Genomic DNA, 25,382 nt, shown 5'->3' with positions numbered 1-25,382 from the left:
ACTCGTCTTTTAACCTCTTCTTCAAGTCTTGTTTTAGAGAAGGATATTTGTTGTCCTAGGTAAACATACCTTTGAACGTATTCTAATGTATTATTATTGACCCTTATTGGTATAATATGGTGGTTCGTCATTACTTTAGTCTTGGTAACATTAAGTTCTAAGCCGATGGTATTGCTTACCTCATTCAGTTCATTTATCATTTTCTGTAGTTGAGATGCGCTTTCAGAGAAGAGTATAATGTCGTCCGCAAACCGAAGGTTACTGAGGAGTTCCCCATTTATATTAATTCCTTTTCGTTCCCAGTTCAAAGTTTTCATTATACTTTGGAGTACAGCTATAAAAATTCTAGGTGATAGGGGGTCGCCCTGCCTGGCGCCTCTACAAATATTTATTTCAGGGCCTAGTCTCTCTAACTTTACACGACTTTTGCTTTTGTAGTATATGTCCTTTATAAGATCTATAGTTTCCGATGGTACCTCACACTCAAGTAGAGCTTTCCACATGCTCTTATGTGATATAGAATCGAAAGCTTTGGCGTAGTCAATAAAGGCCAGGTAAAGTGGTTTATTTTTCTCTATATATTTCTCCATAACTAAATTTAAAGTGTGGATGTGGTCTGTTGTTGAAAATTTTTTCCTGAAACCTGCTTGTTCTGGTGGCTGAAATTTGTCTGTGAATACTGCTAGGCGACTCTCTAGGCACGAAGCAAATAATTTATACATATTTGGTTGTAAACTTATTGGTCTGTAGTTACCAATATCGGCTGGGTCTCCTTTCTTATAAAGTAAAATTATATCCGACTGTGCCCATTCTTTCGGTATGGTTTTCTCATTTAAAATCATATTAAATAAATATGATATATTTGTATTACTCTACGCAACCCTAAAAACTATACAATTTCAGAATGGAGGTTTTATTAAACACGTTCTTGTTTCATAAGATAAATTGCCCGAGTGCGCGATGTTGAAATGCAAAATTGTAAGTTGCATGCGGTGGAACGTACTAGTACGTACGTACCTAAGCGTCATTTATCAGGCGCACGCTTTATGCGAAGCGGACTGATGTAAAAACACGGTCGAGTATACCTCCGGAATCACTATTTTAAATCATTTTATACCAAGAAAAATATGAGTTGACTTTTCGGTTTTTTGAAAACGTAAGTATTCATAGCGAGTCTGTCAAAACTATGAACGAGGCTAACCATGGGGGTGGGGTGTTTTCCTTCCAAGCTATCTTGCAGCTCCTTATATCCAGAGAATTTTAAAACATCGGCCGGTAACAAAGAGGCTCCTTGAAAATTGTTTCAAAAGGTTACCACTTGATTTTAGATCCCTTTTTTTATTTTTTTATTTATTTTGCAAAGTCAGTAAATAATAATAAGTAAGTTTTGCAAGTAATAAATTTTTTTTATTTTGTTCCTGAGCCAAAGGGCAATGAACACAAGGACTTTTAGGAAACCTAAGATTATGAAGACTTCTGTGAAAGGTCCTTCGTAGCACTCTAAACAATTTATCAAAACATTTCCGATTTGCTGACGTGCCTTAGTGTTAGACTAATAAATGCGAATGCCTTTGCTAGTTTTGACGTGTTTTTTGCCATATATCTTTCCAATTAGTCTGCAAGAGACTGTGTTTGAAGTGGTTACAATAGTCCAGCGGGGAGAGTGGGAGCGTGAGTCCGGCCCCTTTTCCGATGAGTTTTTAGGCTATTAAGTAGTAAGATTGATTGCTTTTGGATGTCCAAAACCGTCTTTCGACTATGACTATTTATGATACTGTTTAAACGCGCGTTCCTCAGAGAAGTTTACAGTCGTATATGTTCGCGACACATCCCGTAGATTGGCATCGTGGCGTAGAGGCGCTGCGGCTGAATCAAAGCTTCTTACTCGCTCCTAACTAATTCGTGATCAATAAATCGTTACTTTTTTATGAATATATAATTACATTACACTATTTATTACATTACACATTACATATATAGTTATTTCTGCAGCCAAAAAGTCTGTTTTGGTACGATAGGTACCCATAGTAATAACCAATATAATGCTGCAACCTCTCTTTTGCGATTTTACATAGTAGGTGAATGATATTAAATACTGTTAGATGTGTTACTAGCGCATGAATTCATGATTCATGAGGAAAACACCCAACTCAATGTTAGTTGTAATCAACAAAGAACGTAATTTTATTTATTTATTATTTGGACCGCCAACAAAATTATATTTACATACAGAATCAAAAAAACTTAAAAACTAGGGTATTAAAACACACATAACTTTACTTATAGGTAGCCACAGCATGCATTAAGTGAAGGTCGCACTAACGAACAAATGATACCTAAATATCGTCTACAATATCGAGTTGTGTGTTCATCATTATCATATCAGCCGACGGACGTCCACTGCAGGACATAGGCCTTTTGTAGGGACTTCCAAACATCACGATACTGCCACCTGCATCCAGCGAATCCCTGCGACTCGCTTGATGTCGTCAGTCCACCTGGTGGGGGGTCGGCCAACACTGCGCTTACTAGTGCGGGGTCGCCATTCCAGCACTTTGGGACCCCAACGTCCATCGGCTCTTCGAACTATGTGCCCCGCCCATTGCCACTTCAGCTTCGCAACTCGTTGAGCTATGTCGGTGACTTTGGTCCTTCTGCGGATCTCCTCATTTCTGTTCCTGTTATGTATTTACACTTCCTGAACACACAATCAGGAAGTGTAAATACATAAATATCTAATGGAATTAAAGACAAAATTGTGCATGTGTGCGCTCAGTGTTTTAGCCTATTATTTGGATCACTTTTTGCGGTGATTTTGCAGTGTATTACCGTAACCGTAATAATACATAACCAATCTATAGTATAAAATTATCATTGTAGTAGGTACTAAAATAAAACCTCTATGTATAAACTAAACTAGCTAGGTATACTTAAACATTGAGTGGTGGTCCACTGGGAAATACGTGTAGTAGCAAGTGCTTGTTCTCAGTGACGTCACGGCTTTATTCACCCGTGAAGAGAAACCTTTCCGATCGTAAACACGTTGTAAAGTATGGTAATGTGGGTTACATTACCCGTCGTCAAACCTCAGGCGGTATGAAGCCGGACAAAGATAAATTATATAAATGTAGACGCGTCACCTCTCAATCCACTAAAGGTGTAACTAGCAAGCAAAGACTAGACGATAATTCAACAGTAAGCAAATAAACATGTAGCCTCAATAGCACTAACGGTTAAGGGCTGGACTCATCACAGAGAGGTGATAGTTCGATGCCGCCTGCTGGATTGTCGTACCCACTCCTAAAACAAATTTTTCGACTAGTTGAAAGGCAATGGGAATATCGGTCATATTTTTTTAAAACAAAAAATACCCTCCTTTGTCTAGAGGTAAGACCGGCGGCTTAATGTTCATAATGAATAAAGTTTGTAGGAAAGTCAGTTCAAATGATAAGGATTTTTCACGCGGAAAAGCGGATTTAGAATACGCGGATTTTGTTAGTTAGATATATCTCGTAAGCGGTAGTGAGGCTCGAATGAAATTACTAGAAACTGAGCGATAAAAAGATTAAAAAGTTTATTTTTGGATCAATTTAAAAATGAAATTTTTATTATGGATACATGAACAAAATATGGAAACGGTGATCCCACGTTATATACTGTGATAAATATTTTCACAGGTAGACCACCTATCTATAATTTGCAGCAAGAAACCTATAATATTCTGCAATGTACCTACCCGTGTGACTTACTTTTTCTAATCGTAGTTTTTTTAAACATGGTCATGATATACCATTTTAGAATCCTCACAAAAAGTTCTTGAATTTGATACCCATATTGCAATATTAGAAAAAAGAAATTTTTTTCACCTCGTCTCACAGTCGTCTTGTTATTTTTTTTTTAGTTTCGCCTAGAAAAACATTAACTACATAATAAATTATTTAAAAGGAGACAGAGTTTCAAAGAGGTGGAGTCGCAAGCGCCCTGTTATAAATAATAAGTAAAGAAAAACATTTCATACTAAACTCTGAAATTAATAAACTATTTTTAATTTATAAGTAACTCAGTCAGGAGGCAGGACAAAAGAAGTTGAGTAATTGATTCGTCTATTTATACAAAGTCATATAGATAATACCCATATCAGTCCCTATACGATTCAATTACGCTATTCTTTTGGGTTCCTTTGATATAAGGACATTGGTTTTATAAAAATGTTTATTTATTGCCGAAAGCCATCACTTCAACACAGCGCAGGGTTCGCTCCGCTCGTTCGCTACGCTCCCTTGTGAATAGGGATCGTGGTCTTCCTGATTGCGAATTAAAGACATTTGTTGCCTTCAATTTCTTTTTTTTATCCTCCGTTGACATCGAGTGGGTGAATTTAGGTTTTTTTATAGATCTCAAGGGATATCTGGAATAAAAGTATCCTATTTGCATAACAAGGATCTATCTCTGGTCTAAATTTCAGCAGAGTGGGTCTATATCACGACAAAAAGAATAATAGTAGAATTGTGCAAACCAAGAGGGCGCCGCGATACGCATAATAACAAAAGCGATGTCGTGAGTGTGGTTTGCCTAAACAGCCAAAAACGCGAGGTTGTTGAAAAAAGGGTAAATCGATTCTGCCCCTAACAGCTGACTTCACTTCTCATCTCGCAACTTCAGTCCCGTCGTGACCACGATCCATGCAACTGGGTCGAAATATCGACATTAAAAATCTCGTCTTTTTATCGTGCATTCGTAATGAACAACCACGAAATAAGTTTAAAATCATTACAGTGGGTCTAATTTCTTACAAGCATCCTTGGAGTCTTTGAAAAATTCATCAAACGTATAGTTTACCTCAACTTAATAAATAAATAAGTATAATTTTAAACAGGTGTTAAGTCATAGCTATAAAAAATAGCTTAGGAACGCAGCAGATTTTAAGGATACAGACCTTCAACCGTCAAAGTACCTGCCTATATAGTCGAATATACGCTATCACACTCAAATTATAAAAATAAAAGTTTCCCGGAAAAATCCATGCTTCCCGCGGGATTTGTGTAAAACTGAATTCCACGCGGACGAAGTCGCGGGCATCCGCTAGTTATAAATATATAAAAATAATTACGCTGTATTGTTTTAGGCATGGTTTTAGGTCTGGGCTCTTAAAACCTCTAAAATGTCACCACAATTCGAACTAAATAGTTGTCTATGGTAGGAGTACGAGTTAACACACTTTCAGCTTTTATTAAATGTAAAAGTTCTGGCAGAGACAGGCTCTCGTTTCGATAAAATGATATCAATATCTACTACTAGCTGACGCCGCACGTCGTTCCCGTTTCTGTGGGAATACTGGGATAAAATATCGTTGTATTCATTGGTAAAAGAATTTTCAAAATCGGTTTAGCATATCCAGAGACACCTACACAGACTTTACCTCTTTACAATATTAGTATCTAGATATACGTCGTCGTCATCAACTAGTTTGTGCACGGAGCACTTAGTTATTAAAATATAACAATACGAAGACATAGCTGCATGCAGCCATCACAAGGTAAGACAACGTTTACCAGCACAGAGCAATACTACCGCAGACAGTTCAATTGCGCAAATATAAATTAAGAGTACGCTTATAGTAAAGCAATTTTGTAAAAGTAACAGGGTATCTGCGATCATTACTTTCTGACCCTTTAAATCCCTGTAGCTCCGACTACAGGGATTTAAAGGGTCAGATTTGGGGCGCTTCCGCGGATCCCTGAAAAACGCCCCATACAAAATGGTAAGAACTTATGACGTCGTAGGCAATTAATGATCGTTAGATTTGTATGGGCGTTTAAACAAAATTACTAATATCTTTGATATTTCTGCGTTTATGTTTATAGTTCATATATTAAAAAATGTCACATTTAATGTAAGGAAGCTAAAACTGTATGAATTTTCATCTAATTACGATAAAATATTTTTAGTAGATTTTGAAATTTTATTATCTTATTTATTTTGCAAATATCCAGTCAATCTTTGCTTTTTATGTATAAATTAGTTAACATAGACCTTATTTACCCGAATGTATCATAAAAATCAATATATTCAAACCTAGTCATCATCCCTATTTGTGGTTATGAATGTTTTTGTAAGCAAGGCTTTGATGAGCTTGTTGTTTTACTGCGTATCATGATATCAAAAGATCATGTAACGGATCTAGCCAGAATAATCTTACAAACCACTTCCTTCAACATGTCGTTAATTTCAGACTAACTGACTATTAAAAATTGTCCAGAATTAGAAGATGACGATATCATACTGCAAAGAAAACGTTAAGATATCATCCCCAATCAACATAGCCAACATTTAATAAGGATATTCGTGATCACACCTTTAATCATCCTGAAACGTGGTGGTTCTAAGCTGATCTAACGACACAGGGCTGATATTGAGATAATCCGCGAATAAATATCGCTTATAATAATCTAATTAAGTTGTTCACAAGACCAAACACATACCTATTATAAGGTAATTAAAGATATAAATCAATAAATTGTCTATGTGAGTATTACTCTATGTTAACAAAATTTCTCCAGCACTTAGCTGGATGTGTCCTATTTTTCAAACACCGAGGGCGGAAATTCAATAAGTGCGGCCCATCTTTGTAACGAAATTCAGACCAGCCAAGTGAAAACACTATTAAAATTATATAGTTTTAGTAGACTCTGAAGTAGACAAAAATAAGAAAACCAATGTCGAACAAAGGTTCACAATACTTGTCAGTACAACTAGATTAACAATTCAAACTGTAATCAAAACAAACCCTAGAATGGCAGAGAATGACCTTGAGTGAAGGCGCGGACTTGTGGCCGTTGTATGTAGGATAAACGACGTCCTTGATAGTTGACGAACACTCACCTTTTCCACTCAAGTCACTCTCCCCGCCTATCCCACAACAACCCACAATGGATTACACAACAAGAAATGTGGACGGCTCGAACGCCACAAGAATACTGAAGCCGACCGTCCGACGAGCGCCTTATATAGCAAGTCGTTCCCGCCAACCGATCGCTACTCCTCTCTAACTCCTTACTCATTACGGAAACAAGTCGCGCCACCTAGCGTCGGCACGAGCCAACACGAGATCGAGCGACGTCATATCCGTCTCAGACTACTACTTCCTACCGTAGTTTAAATGTGATTTTAATTTAGTGTTTATAAAATTATCACCCAAACATACTCATACCAATCAAGACATTGAAAAATAAACTCGAAATAGTTTGTGTAATTTTTTTATTATTAAACTACTAATCAATCTAGTATGCAAGAAGAGCTGAGCAATTTCTTCTCCCCTTGTTACTGCTAAAATAGTACTCGTATATCAAAATTATTATACAATATATTAAATTTTATCAAAATGAAATTGCTACTGTTCGAACTAATATACGATTATAAAAAACTCCTCTATATTGGTAGATGACTACTAAGAATCCTGCAAGTTGTTCGGGTCCTTCTCACACAGGAACTTGGTGTCTTGGTTGCACCAGAAGTCATCCAGCTTCCCGTTGGGGAACATGGCTCCGCAGGCCTTACCCGCGCCAGCGTTGTCCGGTTGACCCCTTTCCCACTCTGCGTACCCTGCCACCTCCAGCGTTTGACCTGGAACGAAACCGCATGCAGTAAATTTACTACATTACCATGTCTTTGGGCCATTGATTAGCCCATACATCTACAGAACATGAAGGTTCTCCTCACTATCAAACCGTCAATAGTTAAACCGACGGTCATTATCATTAATATTTAGGTAGTCAAGCAAGCTCTAACATGTACCTCATCATTGCTTTCCAGTCATGATTGTTGTCAACTGTACGCCTATATAACATTTAAAAATACCTTGAATAGTTCTCCAAATTCCATCTTTGTACGCATCATGCACCCCGATGAGAGTGACATACTGTTCAGTGGACTGTGGATAGTGTTTCTTGTGAAGTTCCGCCAGCCTGTTAGCTTCTTCCTTGTTGTTGATTACAGCGAGATAAGCGCCCTCTGCCGCGCAGAACTTGTACGCCTCGGCCCATGTGACGTGGTTGCTGTGAAACTTGTAACAACTGCCGGTATCCGCGACAAATTCGTACTCTGGAAATACACTCATGTGAACCATTTTCAGTTTACCCCAATACATTCATATCAACAACGTGACGTCACTCTGAAAAGTGACTGAAACAGTGTTTTATTTTTTTTTACTGTGAAAAAGGATCTAAAAACTATTCTTTTAAAACTAAAACCATGCGATTTATTAAAATTTCTCAGAATGGTGAATATAGCGGTTCTCTGACTTGCAATCGCGATACAATTCTGTACATATACAGGGTGTCCCGTAATTAATGGATAAAACGCAAATGATAAATACACCACCTAAATAGCTTTAAATGCAATAATTCTTTTTCTTTCATTAAGATGACCCGATTTAAAAGAAGTGTCCTGAAAAAAAAGTATGGGATTGAAGTGTACTCATCTCCTTATCCCACTTAAGTGGGGTCAGAAAAATATGTCAATCTTTTCCATTCGTCTCTATTACTCATCATCCACTCCTTTTACACACGTGTCCTCTTTCACACAATCCAAACTTCTTTGGTTTATTTATAAAACGTAGTATTACAGTAAGTTGATAATTTATTTCGTAATATTTAACAAAAATAAAATCTTCAAAATCATAATTACAGCAGCTACAGCGTTAAAAAAAACTGATTCAAGATAGAAAAATTTAAAAAATCCGAAAGAAAAGTATAGCTTGGTGACCCTAGCTAGGGTTTTTGGAAAACAAAATCAAATGAGTTTTAGACAATTAGGTGGTGTATCTATCATTTGCGTTTTATCCATTAATTACGGGACACCCTGTATTTAACTTTACTTTTGTCAATAGTTCCACACGGCATCACAGACGTGTTGTCGATACTGTTCTTATAACACACGAAGGGAAAAACTTCGGAGCAGTTAACGTCAGCTATTTCACCGCGGGAGTAAACGATGCAGTCCTCGCTGTTGCCAAAGTTGTCCGGCTGCCCGGACATCCACTGTAGAGACATTTTAGCCAAAGGTACACCTGCAACATTCAATCTCATTATTAGTCTCTCTCAATCTCATTAATGCCTTTATCCAAAGGTTGTCTGGCAGATATTGCTATGAGCAATAAGGTCTTTGAACATACTTTTGTTTTTTTATGTTTTCTTTGTTATTGTTTTTCTTTTGTGCAATAAAGTATATATAAATAAATAAAACTAAGCTGAGCTACAAACATAAAATAAAAACAACGTTATGTAATAAATTATAGACAATAAAAAATCACATTGACCAAGTAAAGGTCTCCTGCTCAACATAAAGCTGCAGCTAACGGCAGCAGTGGTTATTAGTGGGAACCTTTAAAAGGGTGATTATTGCAGATATTCGCGTTGACTTTCCCACGAAACTTTTAAAAATACATTTTGCCTTTGTTCTTGCAGAATGCAATCTCACTCTATGCCAAATTTGAAAAAGATCAGCTCAGCGCCAGTGGTAACACTTTTCATTATATCAGCATCATACATATAAGAAGGAGAAGAAGAAAACGAGGATCCGCAGAAGAACCAAAGTAAACGACATAACTCAGCGAATCGCGAAGCTGAAATGACAAAGACAAGGCACAGACTTCGAAGAGCCGATAGCCGTCGGCGTCCTAAGGTGCTAGAATACCTTCGCACCGGAAAGCGCAGTGTCGATTGAACTGCCACTAGGTAAACCGGGTAAGTAGGTAAAACGTTAGCCGGTGTACAAGCAGTCGCTGGATGCTGGCGGTTCGAGACCGTAGTGTTAGTAAGTACATACAGAAAGCAAAAAGTTAGTAAGTTAGTAACTTGGACGCCCATCAACTAATACTGACTATTCTACTAATTATCACAATTAGAATCTAAACCAAAATAAGCTAATGCCAATTGTTGACCACTATCAACCTTGAATTCGAACAAATTGAAGATATACTTGTATTATAGCTTACTGTGCCTTGGTAGATAACATACATATACATATACATTTTGACCAGAAAACACTCTATAACCTGCTTAAAGACCTTGGCCTCGCTAGAAATGAAGCAATTTATATATTAGTATTCATTTCTGCTCTAGTAGCGGAGAAGGAGAGTGTTAATCGATTTTAAGTGAATTCCGTAACCCTTTGGTCACAAGTTCTGGTCTCTGCTCGGTCTCTCTCGGCTTAGAGAGAGATGTATGTACTCGCACAGTGTATCTATGGAATGCTTTATGAATTAAACACGGGTGGTTATGGTTTCTTTAGTTCTCGCCGAAATAAGGTTTACCAAACGTCTTAACAAGAAGTAGATGATAAAATACTGACCTTCAATAGAATGGAAATATCCTTTAGAGTAGATGGAATGTATTCCCGTATAGATGTTAGCACCGTTGGACGTGGTGGCATTGATTTGAGCAATTATTGCAGCTTGCCAGGCCGCATCGACAGGCGAAGCTAGGATTGCGCCTGTGTGTTGAACAAAATGGTCGTGATGTTTTCGTTATCAACAAAACTTTAAATTTGCATTAAAAGTGCTGTAGCAACATTGTTCGGACATTGCCACACAAGCAACGTGTAAACCAAATTATCATTTCTAAAAATAAACACATTAAACCTAACACCTTTGCCTTGTTGATGGGTGCATAGCAGCAAATTATAGGACGTCTTTGCTAGCCCTGCAAAGAAGGCGATGGTCTTTCACTTATCAACATTTTTCTACTTTGCCATTACTTAAAATATTTAACTTATCAATTGTTCTGTCTTGCAAAATTGATTGATTTTATTTTTGATGAATTATGTTTGATATTACCTTCCAAGAAGCATCTCTGCTGCGCCTCTCGCCACGTGCCCGGCACAGCGTGGAACTTCAGCCAGGCGTCGACGGTGTTGTGGTACTTGTAGTCGGAGCGGAAGTTCTTGCATTCTGTCAAATTATTATCGCACTTCTATTGTTATTAAACATTAACAAATGCTCGCGACTTCGAAAATCGCAGGCAACCCTATACCACCGTGTTCATAATGAAATAATCTTTATTTTCATTTAAGTTTGATTAAATTATTAGACCAGTGTGGTTTATATCTGGAATCCCGAGAGTTAGGACTGGAAAAGTAAAAACATCCTAATGTTTGCATATTCATATTCATGGGCTTCATACTTTTGTTTAGTATGGAATTTGTTTTATAGTCAAACCGGTGAAATATTTAAAAAGGCATTTAGACAACCCATATGCAACATAATTGATGACATATTAAATTGACCATTTAAAAAAAAGGGTCAACTAGCCTATTACATAATATTATATTTGCTCTTACCTTTGCCTTTATAATGATTAACTAGCAGACACCAGTGGTTCTACTTTTAATTGTAAGAAAAATCTTAGTGCGATACGAAGTCAACAAAAAAAATTGTAACAACTTACCGATAGACCCGCAGCAAGCCAACAATAAAGTAAGATATAATACTTTTGTAAACATGTTGAATTGTGCGAATTTCTCGCTCAAATGAACGTCGCAAGGAATGTTATAGATATTTTTTCCTGTTTACCAAATTAAACCGATAAACCATTAATAGTGACAAGTCATTGTAAATAATTAGATGTTTGAATGACACACAGGCAAACTCCAGAATCAGTGGTAAGACGTTGAACTTAACTCTGTCAACTCCTGGGTCATTGGAATGATACACAGGCAAATCCCAGAGTCAGTGGTAAGACGTTAAACTTAACTCTGTCAACTCCTGGGTCATTGGAATGACACACAGGCAAACCCTAGAGTCAGTGGTAAGACGTTGAACTTAACTCTGTCAACTCCTGGGTGATAAGAATGACATAGGCAACACTCAGAGTCAGTGATGAGATGTTAAACTTGAGCCCCAAACCCCCTAGAGCCAATGTTAAGACGTTGAACTTGACTCCGCCAACTCCTAACAGTGGTAGGTACACCCTCGGCCCTGGACTCAAGGAAAACCGAACAGACTCATTACAGCTCGGCCGATTCTGACTATAACTAACAATTCAATGAATAACAGCGGAAACAAGTCGCGCCACCTAGCGTAGGCACGATTAAAATTATAAAATTATCGTTACTGTGACTAACTTTTATTCAAATCCCCAGTTGAGACACAAGCTGAACTTTCTTTCAGTGCGAAATGAGGCAGAACAGTTGTCACCTTTTTTTTTTACTTTACTGAAATTTCGTAACTGGGGGCGAAGCTGAATTTAACTTTATCATCTATTTGAGTTTAATATAGTAAAGTTTTAAGCAATTTTGTCAAATAAAGTCAAAATTTATGTATAAAGTATTTTGAGAAAAATCATTTTGTGAAATCGGAAAGATATCATACGCACTGAAAAAAAGTTTAACCTTGCCTCGGAAAGGACTCATATGCACTGGCTGAAAATTTCACCTAAACAGAATAAGGCAGTAAAAAAAAAATTAAAAACATATATTTTTTGTTAATAATCAAATTAATTAATAAACTTCTAGGAAATTTAATAAGCAAGAAGAGCTAAGCAGTTTCTTTTCCCCTTGTTACTCTTTAAATAATAAACGTACTCTATTCAAAATAATCATTCAATATTATTTTTATAACTTTGTTTTCATTATAATATTTTATCTAGAATAATATACGAATATGTCGGTAATAGCTACTGTTCGAACTAATATACGATTATACATAAAACTCCTCTATATTGGTAGATGACTACTAAAAATCCTGCAAGTTGTCCGGGTCCTTCTCGCACAGGAACTTGGTATCGCGGTTGCACCAGAAGTCGTCCAGCTTTCCGTTGGGGAACATGGCTCCACAGGCCTGTCCCGGGCCAGCGTTGTCCGGCTGAGTCCTTTCCCACTCTGCATACCCTGCCGCCTCCAGCGTTTGACCTGGAACGAAACCGCATACAGTGAATTTGCTTCACCGCATTGAGTAGCCCATAAGTCTACGTAAACATGATGGTACCGGACCTCACTATCAAATCGTCAATAGTTTCATCTTTAATAGAATAGTGAATAGGCAACTTCTAGGCAAGCACGCTCTAACATGTACCTCACCATTGGTTTCCAGTCATGATTGTAGTCAACTGTAAGCCTATTTATCAATAAAAACCCAAATACCTTGAATAGTTCTCCAAATTCCATCTTTGTACCAATCATACATCCCAATGAGAGTGACGTAGTGGGCGACGGATTTTGGATAGTGTTTCCTGTGAAGTTCCGCCAGCCTGTTAGCTTCTTCCTTGTTGTTGATTACAGCGAGATAAGCGCCCTCTGCCGCGCAGACCTTGTACGCCTCGGCCCATGTGACGTGGTTGCTGTGAAACTTGTAGCAACTGCCGGTACTTGCAACAAATTCATACTCTGGAAACACACTCGTGTAAATTATTTTCAATTAAAACTTAGAACCTCAATACTTTCATATCAAAAACGGGACATCACTCTGAAAAGTGACTGAAACAGTGTTTACTTTTACACAGATTTCAAAAGAAAATATAATTTTTTGTTCTGTGAAAAAGAATCTAAAATCTTAATTTTAATTCTATCAAAATTAAAATAAAAACCGTAAGATTTATTAAAAGTTTCTCTGAAGGATGAATATAGCGGTTCTCTGACTTGCAATCGCGATACAATTCATTACATATATTTTACTTTACTTTTGTCAATAGTTCCACACGGCATCACGGACGTGTTGTCAGTTATCTTCTTAGAACACACGAAGGGAAGAACTTCGGAGCAGTTAACGTCAGCTATTCTACCGCCAGAGTAAGCGATGCAGTCCTCGCTGTTGCCAAAGTTGTCCGGCTCCCCGGACATCCACTGTAGAGACATTCTAGCCAAAGGTACACCTGCAACATACAATCTCATTATTAGAAAGACATAGCTAAGCTAAGCTACAAGCATTAATTAAAAACAACGTTAAATAATAAATCAATTATAGAAAAAAGGTCTCCCACTCAACATGAAGCTGCAGCTAGCGGCAGCGTTGGTTTTTGTTGGGAGCCTCTAAAAGGGTGATTATTGTAGATTAGATACTCGCGTCTTCGACCTCATATACCTTCCCACGAAACTTTTAAAAAAACATTTTGCTTTTGTTCCTCCAGGCAATTTGGCATAGATTGCATTCTATGCCAAATTTTGAAAAGATAAGCTCAGTGCCACTTTTCATTATATTAGCATGATAAATAAAAGAAGAAGAAAAACGAGGAGATCCGCAGAAGAACCAAAGTAAACGACATAGCCAAGCGAGTCGCGAAGCTAAAATGACAAAGGGCAGGGCACATAGTACGAAGAGCCTATAGTCGTTGGGATCCAGAGGTGCTGGCCTCGCGCCGGAATGTTGAATGAATCCTCACTAGGTAAACCGACGACGTTAGCCGGATTACATGCAGTCGCTGAATGCTAGCGGCTTGAAAACGTTGTGTTTGAAGGCACATCCAACAAGAGGCCTATATTCAGAAGTGGATGCCCATCGACTCATAATGATGACTATTCTACTAATTATCACGCTATTACAAAATATGTTGTAAATATGAGACAAAAATTTGTTGCGCGATGCCCAATTAGACTCTAAACTAAAATAAGCTGATACATATTTGTTGACCGCAATCAACACTAACTGAACAAATTGAAGATATAGTACTTGTAGAGTTTACTTTGTCGTGGGAGATAAACATTTTGATCAAGAAACACTCTTTATAACCTTGGCCATCTTTATAGATAACTAATAATAATAATAGGCCTTCCTAGAAATGCCACAATTTACGTATTAGTATCCAAAACTGCTCTAGTAGGATCATACCAAATATGCAGGAGCAGGGTGAATAACACGAGCCAAGAAGGAGAGTGATATCGATTTAAAATGAATTCCGTAAGCCATTAGTCAAAGGTCCCGGTCTTTACTCGAAGGTTTGCTCTCTGACATACGATGGATAAATCTATGGAATGCTAAGAAACGAGTACATGTCTCTATAAGAATTAAACACAGGTGGTTATGATTTCTTTAGTTCTAACCGAAATCAGGTTTACCAATAGTATACCAAATGTCTTAATAACATGCAGTAGATGTTAAAACACTGACCTTCGACAGAATGGAAATATCCTTTAGAGAAGATAGAATGTATTCCTGTATAGATGCCAGCACAGTCAGAGGTGGAGTTATTGGTTTCAGCAGTTATTGCAGCTTGCCAGGCCGCGTTGACAGGCGAAGCTAGGGTTGCGCCTGTGTCAATAATAACGCAAAATATTTTTTTTAAATTACATAATTTTGAAAAAGAATGCTGTACTAACACCGTTCGGACACGACTAATTCTGTTGATCAAATACTACCCTTCTTTAAAAATAAATAAAATTAGTTGACGGCCGCATAACGCAGAGGATAGTGTCCCTGCTTCCTATATCCACGGCCGTGGGTTCGGTTTCCAAAACTATAAAATATATGTGTGATGAACATGAGTGTTTTCCAGGTGTAATACGTATACACTATAAACATATTTTATTTTAAAAATATAAAAATAACCCTTTAAAATTTATGAAAAAAATTAACCCTCCCGCTGCGGGACATTTGAGTGCCCAAGCCACCGGCGGTCAGGGCTCCAGAGTGAGTAACCTCCTCACAATACGCGCCGTCTCAAGAATCACTGCCTTGTGTTGTATCTGACTCTTGATCTAACAGTTAAGCGAAAGCTTTTTAAGGTGTTGGTCGAAGCTTTTCACTATAAGACCGTTGACTGAAACAACTATCAAAACAATAATAGTTGACTGATGTTGAATAGTTGACATTCCATTGATGATGATGGTAATCTCGTGAGCGAGGTCCAAGTATTTTGATACTTTTTCCTTTTCGGCTTTAACCAGATTATCGTCATATGGAACTGTACTTCGAGTATAGTGTCAGTCGATCGGTTTTTTTTGTTGCAAGACACAACAATAACATATTATTGTTGTGTCGATTGCTTCAATTATTTGCTATTACCTTCCAAGAAGCATCTCTGCTGCGCCTCTCGCCACGTGCCCGGCACAGCGTGGAACTTCAGCCAGGCGTCGACGGTGTTGTGGTACTTGTAGTCGGAGCGGAAGTTCTTGCATTCTGTCAAATTATTATCGCACTTCTATTGTTATTAAAATATTCAGAAACTTCAGAATTATTTTAAAATTTATTGTTACGGTTCCAGCTTATATCGGTTTAGTGATTGAGACGTGAAAGAGTATAAAACACTAGCTGACGTCGCGCGGTTTCAACCGCGTGGTTCCCGTTCCCGTGGGAATATGGGGATAATATATAGCCTATAGCCTTCCTCGATAAGTGGGCTATCTAACACTGAAAGAATTTTTGAAATCGGACCTGTAGTTCCTGAGATTAGCGCGTTCAATCAAACAAACAAACTCTTTAGGTTTGTAATATTAGTATAGATAATAATATCATACCTACACACTTGCTTTGGCCCATAAGATTAATAACAAGCGGACCATGCAGTTTCGCCCGCATAGTTCTCTTTCCCGCTGATAATGTAGTTTTCCATTGTTAAGAAAAAATCAGTTTAGTAGTTCAAGTGTGAAAATTTAAGACAAATACAAACAAATTTGCTCATTTATAATGTAGGTACCGAGTATGGTAAGAACACTTACCTATCGCCCCGCAGCAAGCCACCAATAAATATAATGTTTTTGTGAACATGTCGAGTTGTGCGAAACTCTCAGTGGAATGAACGAATCGCGGGATTTTGTTGTTATCATTTCCTATTTCCCGAGTGAAACCGATAAACTGTATTTATAGTGTTATGGAGACCTGATTAATGCCGTATTAGTCATATATTTAATAAATATACATACTTACTTAATATTTTATAGCAGTATGTCCTACTAGCCGACGCCCGCGACTTCGTCCGCGTGAAACTCGATGTAAACTTTCAACTACACCTATCCTACCCCTACCCTACCCCTAGCCTATCCCTACCCCTACCCTACTCCTACCTAACCCTACCCTACTTTTCTGATTGATTTTTTACACCTTGTGCCCGAAATACCCAAATATCTTACGGAACCCAATTTTTTCCATAATAAAAATAACCTATGTTACTTGTGGATAATGTAGCTTTCGAATGGTGAAAGAATTTTTAAAATCGGTCTAGTAGTTTTTGAGCCTATTCATTACAATCCAACAAACAAACAAACAAACAAACATAAAAACAAAGTTTTCCTCTTTATAATATTAGTATAGATTTAGCTGCGCTTATCCGGGGAAATACTGACGTGATACTAAAATTATGAGAACATACTCTCAGGCGCGGTTGTATGTATTAGTTCGATGAAAATTTGTATCGGTCTCCTAGTGCACCGGCGATTATAATTCGGTCATACTGCCTGTCCTAATACCTGTCCAAAAGTATTTACTGTTTCAATTCCTTTAATCATGTAGGTATAGTACTTTTCAAATATCGTTTGGTCCTGCTTTAATAAGTCACCGGATTAGAAGGTAGAGAGAAGCAGAAAATAACTAAACAGTAGCTCATTTTAATAGGTAATCTTATTTGACAATAGCGATTCATAAAACGGGAAAGGTATTACTGACACTCCATTCCAGGTGGATATAAGTGTCAGTCCTCTGGGTTCTGTATACAAGCATGGAGGAGGACGAAAGTGTTATACTTAGACACAGAGTGAAAATAATCCAGAGTGAGTCTTTACAAGTAGTGAAGCTGGTGAAACCCATAAAAACCCCAAACATCACACGTCTTCTTGACATCCGCATATACAAACTTTTATCATAATTTGTATTTCAAAATTTAACAATTACGTAAATTAATATAATAATCAATAATTATCAATAAAAAATACTCCATCTTATTTCTTTAGTTTTTGTGAACAGTTTTTAAAATTTTTAAAAACACAACACGCTATTTTTCATGTATAATATTGAAATTTACTGATGCGACGCTTCGTGTCGTACTGACTCGAGAATGTATTCGTTTTTTAATTTTGTATTTGGATCGGCTACGACACCGTCGTGTTCCGTGCGCTATTATTAATTAATCTGTACTTAGACGAAGAGAGTATCAGTATCAGTACAACGCACTGCCCACATTGGCTCTCCAACAACACTCTCTGGGTGTCTGTTCTATCCTAGTTTTATATCATGGTTTTTCAGACAGTTTTCTTTCATGTGGTTCTTTTAGCAACCGGCTTAGCATCGCCTTCAAATTGATACAGCAGGTAGATTATTAATATCATAGTGTTATTTACTTATTTTATTACAAATTATTTAGTAGGCTACATTGACGAAACAGCATTGCCACCGATGACACGAAAATAAATCTTCATAATATTAAATGGCATATTATATTAATCAGCTATTTGCTTTTATTTAAATATTTCATCTAAAATATATTATTATTATCAGTGGTATCTACTATTCAAATTCACTAGTCACGAATATAAGATTATTTTAATATGCTTATGTTGGTCAAATCAAATCAAATCAAATCCTTTATTTGCTGATACAGTTTACAAGGTCTTAACAAATAAATATAATCTGTTCTGTATCACGCCCGATTGGCATGCAAAATATTATATTAGTTACATTTAAATAATTCCAGAAACTACTTTTAACATATAATTAACTTTTCATGTTTACACACATCACAACACGCCAGTTATGCAAGCACGCATGCATGCTTGTACATAGCACAAGATGATAAAGCACCTTGACAAACCCATCACCTTGTTGTGTGTACTTGTGTGTTTACTTGCCCATTCAATACCGCTTTGAATAGAAACGTGTAAACGCAGCACAAAACATAGATGGCGGCGTTTTTATTTCGTAGTAATGCCTACTAATAATTAACCTATCTCAACTTTTGTGTTGCCATGTAAGTTTTTATAATTTTGCATTTTTTATGTTAATTTCGTGCAGGGAAAAAAATGTATTTCTTTAAAAATAAGGACTGCATAAAAATAATGTATACACGATACCTAAGTACACCCTTAAGGGTCGGACGGTATTTCCTATAACACACTGTATATTATTTTATATTTTATTTTATTGGTAGATGGTTTTTATTTTATTAAGCATTATTAATCCTGCAAGTTTCCCGGGTCCTTTTCGCACACGAACGTATAGGGCCGGTCGCAAAAGTAGTCATCCAGCTTCCCGTTGGCGTACATGCCCCCGCAGGCCTGTAGCGGCCGGTTGTTGTCCGGCTGGCCCTCGTTCCACTCTGCGTACCCTGCCTCCTCTAGCGTTTGACCTGGAACGAAACCAATAACTACCTATAGAGCTGTGGTATACAACCGTCTCGTTGGAACATTGATGAGCCCATACAGCTGCAGAACATGAGGGCACTGGACACTACTAAACCATAAGTATTTAACATTTAAAAAAAAAATGACTAACATTTTAAAAAGCTTTCACTTAACTGTTGGATCAAGAGTCGGATTGCACGGATTGGACGGCAGTGATTCTTGAGACGGCGCGTATTGTGAGGAGGTTCCTCACTCTGGAGCCCTGACCACCGGTTGCTTGGGCACTCAAACGTCCCGAACTGGGAGGGTTTATATTTTAGAAATTTTTAATAGTGTTTTGTTATTATATTTTTATATTGACATTGTTAAAAATTTAAAATAAAAAATGAGAGAAAAAAAATACAGGAACGCGAACCACGCGGGCGAAACCGCGCGGCGTAACAACAAATAACTACCGTGAATTGTCCTCCAGACTCCATCTTCGTACCACTCATACATGCCAATCAGCATATAGTCATTGGCAGATTTTGGACCTTGTTTCTTGAGAATTTCGATCAGCGTGTTAGTTTCATTCTTGCTGTTGATTATAGCCAGATAAGCGCCCTCTGCCGCGCAGACCTTGTACGCCTCGGGCCACGTGGCGGTGTTGTTATGATACTTGTAGCAACTGCCGGTATCCGGAACATATTCGTACTCTGGGAACATACACACAATATGTGATTTGTTTCCACTTACACCAAAACACATTCAGTGTGCACAGGCACTTTATAATTTAGTTCCACCATCTCCACTATAAACCAACGAGACGCCGTGAGCAATGGCATCCTTTTCTTTTTTTTTATAAGAACTGCTCAAATTTGGAATACCCTACCGGCGTTTATGTTCTCAGATACATATACCTAATAGCACCCTCATGGCAAGAGTCAATAGGCATCTTCTAGGCAAGCGCTTCGTCTTATACCTCATCATCACTTTCCATCGAGCATGATTGTAGTCAATCGCAAAAACATGTTCAAAGCTGGACAAAAGGGTTCCGAACTGTGTTAATCAATAATATTTTTTTTAATCTGACCCAAAATAGTAATTATAAAATATTTGGGCTCATTTTGTCTTTATATCTAAATTATTGTTATATAAAGGTAGGTACAATTTAAAAAAGTAAACATTGGTTTTGATGAAACAGGTTTTATAATAATTTATGTAATGTAGATACGCACAGATTATTGATAATAATAATTTACCATGTTAGTTATAGGTTGGACTTGAATTCCAAAAAAAATTATATAGCTAATTTCTGTATTTTTTTCCAATATTTTTGGTTCGGTAGTCTCGAAGATTAGGAGGGGGGAGGGGGGTTAACCGTAGTCCATCTTGCCAGAAATCTTCAGATAGAAAGCCAACTACTGTCTGTATAAGCTGTCTTCAAGTTGAAAGCTAATTCTCAAAATTTTGAAAAAACTTGAAAACAAATTATTTTTCATAATTACAATAAAATACACTACAGATCCTCTCATCAATCTCTTTCATTTGATGCAGTTCATCACCACACGATGCAGTTTGCAAAGTTTTTATCAAGTTTTCCCTTTGCCCACAATAAGTGCCCTCCATATTCTATTCACGGTACACCTCTGCGTTTGAATCACAGGAATTGATAAATGTACCAAATTTCAACTTAATTGGTCCAGTAGATTCGGAGATTATTGTCAAACATTTGAATGGTCCCGAGTAAAGGGTTCCGTTTTTGTACACACATACGTACGTTCAGAACCCTAAAAACGTGACATCACACTGAAAAGTAAATTAAATTATTGATTTATGTAACATTATATCACGTTTATAACCCATGAGAAAGCGCACTATGAGCATTTTCTCACAAAAAATTATAACCATTTATTATTATTATCTCAATACTTTACTTTTGTCAATAGTTCCACACGGCATCACGGACGTGTTGTCAGTTATCTTCTTAGAACACACGAAGGGAAGAACTTCGGAGCAGTTAACGTCAGCTATTCTACCGCCGGAGTAAGCGATGCAGTCCTCGCTGTTGCCAAAGTTGTCCGGCTCCCCGGACATCCACTGTAGAGACATTCTAGCCAAAGGTACACCTGCAACATACAATCTCGTCAATATACACCCGCAGAACTCCGCGATTTCACTAGCGTAGTTCCTAGTTAATCGATTTTAAAAGAAATTCTGTAACCGGTTGGTCCCAGTCCCCGCTCGAAGTTTTGCTCTCTGACGTTGGACCCGGTAAGATATTCGCCTTAATATTTCTTAGTTTACACGGGTCAAAATCAAAATTAAACAAAATCAAGTTTACAATAACATACTAATTTACTTCGCAATATGAACTAGATGATGAAATACTAACCTTCGATAGAATGGAAATATCCTTTAGAGAAAATGGAATGTATTCCCGTATAGATGCCAGCACAGTCGGACGTGGTGTCATTGATTTGAGCAATTATTGCAGCTTGCCAGACCGCATTGACAGGCGAAGCTAGGATTGCGCCTGTGTGTTGAACAAAATGGTAGTGATAGTTATCAACAAAACTTTTTTGGATAAAGAATGCCGTAGTGACATTGTTCGGACACGCCACACAAGCAATGTGTAGACCAAATTATCATCTTTAAAAACAAACACATTAAACTTAACACCTTTGTCTCAGGTTGACGGGTACATAGCAGCAAATTATAGGATGTAGGTAGTCCTCGCTTGCCCTGCAAAGAAGGCGATGGTCTTTCACTTAACATAAGTTTTCTACTTTGCCATTACTGAATAATATTCAACTAATTATCATTGCATAATTGATTGCTTCTATTTTTTGATAAATTATGATTGAAAATTGCCATTACCTTCCAAGAAGCATCTCTGCTGCGCCTCTCGCCACGTGCCCGGCACAGCGTGGAACTTCAGCCAGGCGTCGACGGTGTTGTGGTACTTGTAGTCGGAGCGGAAGTTCTTGCATTCTGTCAAATTATTATCGCACTTCTATTGTTATTAAACATATTCGGCATACATCTCTCAGAAACATTTCTAGATCTAGATCATATATTATAGGGGCGTAATAACCGCCTTATCAGCTGTCTTCCCGGCTTCTCAAGGAAACTTGCACGCCATTACTTAGATTTAAAAGAGTTCTCCTTACACGGAGCACCCATCCCATGGCAACACACTACCAAATACCTAGGTGACACCTTTGATACCCGTATGAGCTTCGCGACTCACATACAAAAAGCCAGAAAAAGAGCTGCTTACGTGATTGGTCATCTCTACCCTATAATATGTGCTAAAAGCTAATTATCCCTCCACCTCTCTCTCTACAAGACCTACGCTAGTCCGTCCAATAATGACCTACGCTAGTGTAGTGTTCGCCCAAAGGCGACTCTGAAACTCCTTCAGGTCCTTCAGAACCGATTCATGTGTCAGGCCACGGTGCGCGTTTTGTGCGTGACCACGCTCCGTGGTTTGTGCGCAATAACGACTATACTATTTATAGACCTAGATCTCCTCACAATAGCCCAATATATGAAATAGCTCTCGAAACCTTATTTTGAGAGAGCCGCACCCGACCCCAACCAGCTAGTAGTTGAGGTTTGCAGCTACACCCCCGATCCCAACGCTGATTGTAGATCTAGACGTCTCATGAAAAACAGAAGACTAAACTCAATATTAATGGATTATGTTAAGTTTAGTCTTCCGTTTTTTATGTGTTTGACTTGGCATTCCTCCGTTTTCGGTTCCCCACTCCACCCACCACTCCATCCACGATACTGTTTCCGTTTCAATATGGCGCCGAGATGCAATGGTTGGTGGGGACACTATGTTGTAATTATTATAGCGTCGTTTTTCATAGTGTTTAAACGTTAGACTTGGCAGTGAAATTTTTAATGTATATTTCAAAAAAAAAGGAAAGTAAAAAAAAAGAAAATAATCCTTCGTTTCTACAAAAGGAAACTAAGTTTAAAAAACCGGGCAAGTGCGAGTTGAACTCACTCACGTGACGTGGGTTCCGAATGATGTTAATCTATAATGTTTTTGAAAACTGACTTGAAACTGTATATTATTACATAGTTTTCAGGCTTATTTGTTTCGTTAAATATTTATCTAAACAATTATTATTATTTAACTTTTAATTTTAACTGTTTTATTTACTTTAAGAATTTAACAAAACTTAACATTGTCTGTCTGTCTGTATGTATGTTCGTTATAGAAACAAAAACTACTCGACGGATTTTAATAAAACTTGTTACAATAATTATTCTTAATACTCTTGGGCAGGTTATAGTATACATTTCATCACGCTACGATCAATAGGAGCAGAGCAGTGAAGAAAAATTTTGGGAAAAAGGGAGAAGTTACACCATTTTTTCAGCGATACTACTGTAAGGGCTAGATTAAAGAGGTCTAAGGGCGGACGAAGTCGCGGGCGTCCGATAGTCTCTAATAAAATCACACAGAAAGTCCTTAAATTTTGTTTTATCAGACTGTGTCAAGTGCCAATGTTCTCTCCAAACCAGTATCTAATCAGTGCGTAAGTGTAAAAAACCCCTCATATATTTTTTATACACTGAGCATTCATATACGCCCCGTGTTCAAAAAGAGAAAGACGAAGTATAGCAGACTCGACAAAAATTGTCCAATCGTTGCTTTCCAATTTTTTTATAAACTTGGAACTTTTTAATTTGTCAGGACGCGGACGAAAGTTGAATAACATTCTGTGATAAGTTTTCTTAAACTACAAAAAAGATAGAAAGAAGCATACGTGTAGGTACATATAATACATTTCAATTCCAAATTTCAGCCATATCTCATTATTAATTGAGATATATGTTATTTTTTTTTAATAAGAAAAACTTTGTAAAATATATAATATTCGGAGTCATAGATCAGCTTTCGCCTCGTCAAAAAATATGTTAATTATGTAATTAATATCTTAATTACGTATCATATTTGCACATACTTTGGCCTTTATATTGATTAACTAGCGGCCACTCGTAGTTTTACCCGCATAATTCTCGTTCCCGTGGGAACACAGCATGAACAATTTAATAAAATATATCCCATGATATAAGCTGAAGTTCACCTTTCATTGTGAAAAAATTTAAATTTTTTTGGTTCACACAAACAAACAAATTCTATTTACATAATTTTATAATAATTTTAGTAAGAATATTAGTGTGATACGAAGTCAACTAAAAATTCTGTAACAACTCTTACCGATCGCCCCACAGCAAGCCAACAATAAAATAAGATATAATATTTTTGTGAACATGTTGGTTGAGTTGTGCGAATTCCTCACTCAAATGAATGTCGTAAGGAATGTTATACACATTGTTTCCTGTTTGCCAAATGCAACCGATAAACTATTAATAGTGTGTTTTCAAGTCATTATAAATAATAAATTATTTATAATGACTTGAAAACACACTAAATATTAAATAATAAACTAAATGATTAATAATATGTTATTTTATAACTATTAATACTTAATTAACGTAGGGTAGTGGCACCATACCGAGGAGTGCCATGAGTGTGGCTGTGCCTCTGATACCGCACAGCACACTCTGGCTGAATGTCCCAATCGGGTAGAGCCACGCGAGGCACTCGCGGCTGTAATCGGTCAAGACCTTTCTCTGTCAGGCGTCATAAAAGCCATGACGAATAATGACAAATCCTGGGAAGCTGTAGTCTCCTTCTGTGAGATTGTTATGTCACAGAAGGAAGCGGCGGAAAGGTTAAGAGAGGTTGACTTGGAGTGTCATCCTATCCGCCGTAGAAGAGCAAGACGCAGGCGGCTCGCTCATGACCGCCATTTGCCTCCTTAACGAGGACCTCCGGGTGATAGATACGGGGAATCTGTCGCCCACTGGACATAAACCCTCGAGTTGTTGACGTTTTTAGTGTTCCTGAAGCGATTTCAATAACACAACAGGAGAGCTTGATTACGAGTGCCGCTGGCTGGGTTGCGGTAGTTTATGAAATGTTCCCGCGGCTTAGTCATCAGGCGACGAGTCGGAACACCGTGGGGTTTTAGTCGGTTGAAGTCTGACATAACCTTATTGCCTCGCCGTGGCGAGAAGGTATCCATGAGGATTTCCGCACGTTAAAAAAAAAAGGG

At 37.6% G+C, this 25,382-nt stretch overlaps 2 protein-coding genes across 2 annotated transcripts; both read right to left on the bottom strand.

Annotated features, from left to right (window-relative positions):
- Positions 1-7,267: 7,267 nt before the first annotated feature.
- Positions 7,268-11,597, bottom strand: LOC112055464 (C-type lectin domain family 10 member A). The gene is made up of 6 exons (XM_024095592.2): positions 11,445-11,597; positions 10,835-10,948; positions 10,351-10,491; positions 8,876-9,067; positions 7,858-8,100; positions 7,268-7,623 (listed from the first exon to the last, which is right to left on the bottom strand). The coding sequence occupies exons 1-6, from the start codon at positions 11,497-11,499 to the stop codon at positions 7,448-7,450; spliced, it is 921 nt and encodes a 306-aa protein (XP_023951360.2). The 5' UTR covers positions 11,500-11,597; the 3' UTR covers positions 7,268-7,447.
- Positions 11,598-12,452: 855 nt separating this feature from the next.
- On the bottom strand, positions 12,453-24,602 carry LOC112055469 (C-type mannose receptor 2). Its single transcript, XM_024095597.2, has 12 exons — positions 24,482-24,602; positions 22,117-22,230; positions 21,632-21,772; positions 21,174-21,365; positions 19,713-19,952; positions 19,093-19,262; positions 16,645-16,786; positions 15,992-16,105; positions 15,098-15,238; positions 13,674-13,865; positions 13,138-13,380; positions 12,453-12,906 (listed from the first exon to the last, which is right to left on the bottom strand). Exons 1-12 carry the CDS (start codon positions 24,534-24,536, stop codon positions 12,731-12,733), a joined length of 1,920 nt encoding a protein of 639 aa, XP_023951365.2. The 5' UTR covers positions 24,537-24,602; the 3' UTR covers positions 12,453-12,730.
- Positions 24,603-25,382: the final 780 nt, after the last annotated feature.

The sequence above is a fragment of the Bicyclus anynana genome, chromosome 11 (genome assembly GCF_947172395.1).
Source record: "Bicyclus anynana chromosome 11, ilBicAnyn1.1, whole genome shotgun sequence".
Taxonomy (NCBI): domain Eukaryota; kingdom Metazoa; phylum Arthropoda; class Insecta; order Lepidoptera; family Nymphalidae; genus Bicyclus; species Bicyclus anynana.
This window is presented reverse-complemented; position numbering and strand designations above follow the sequence as displayed.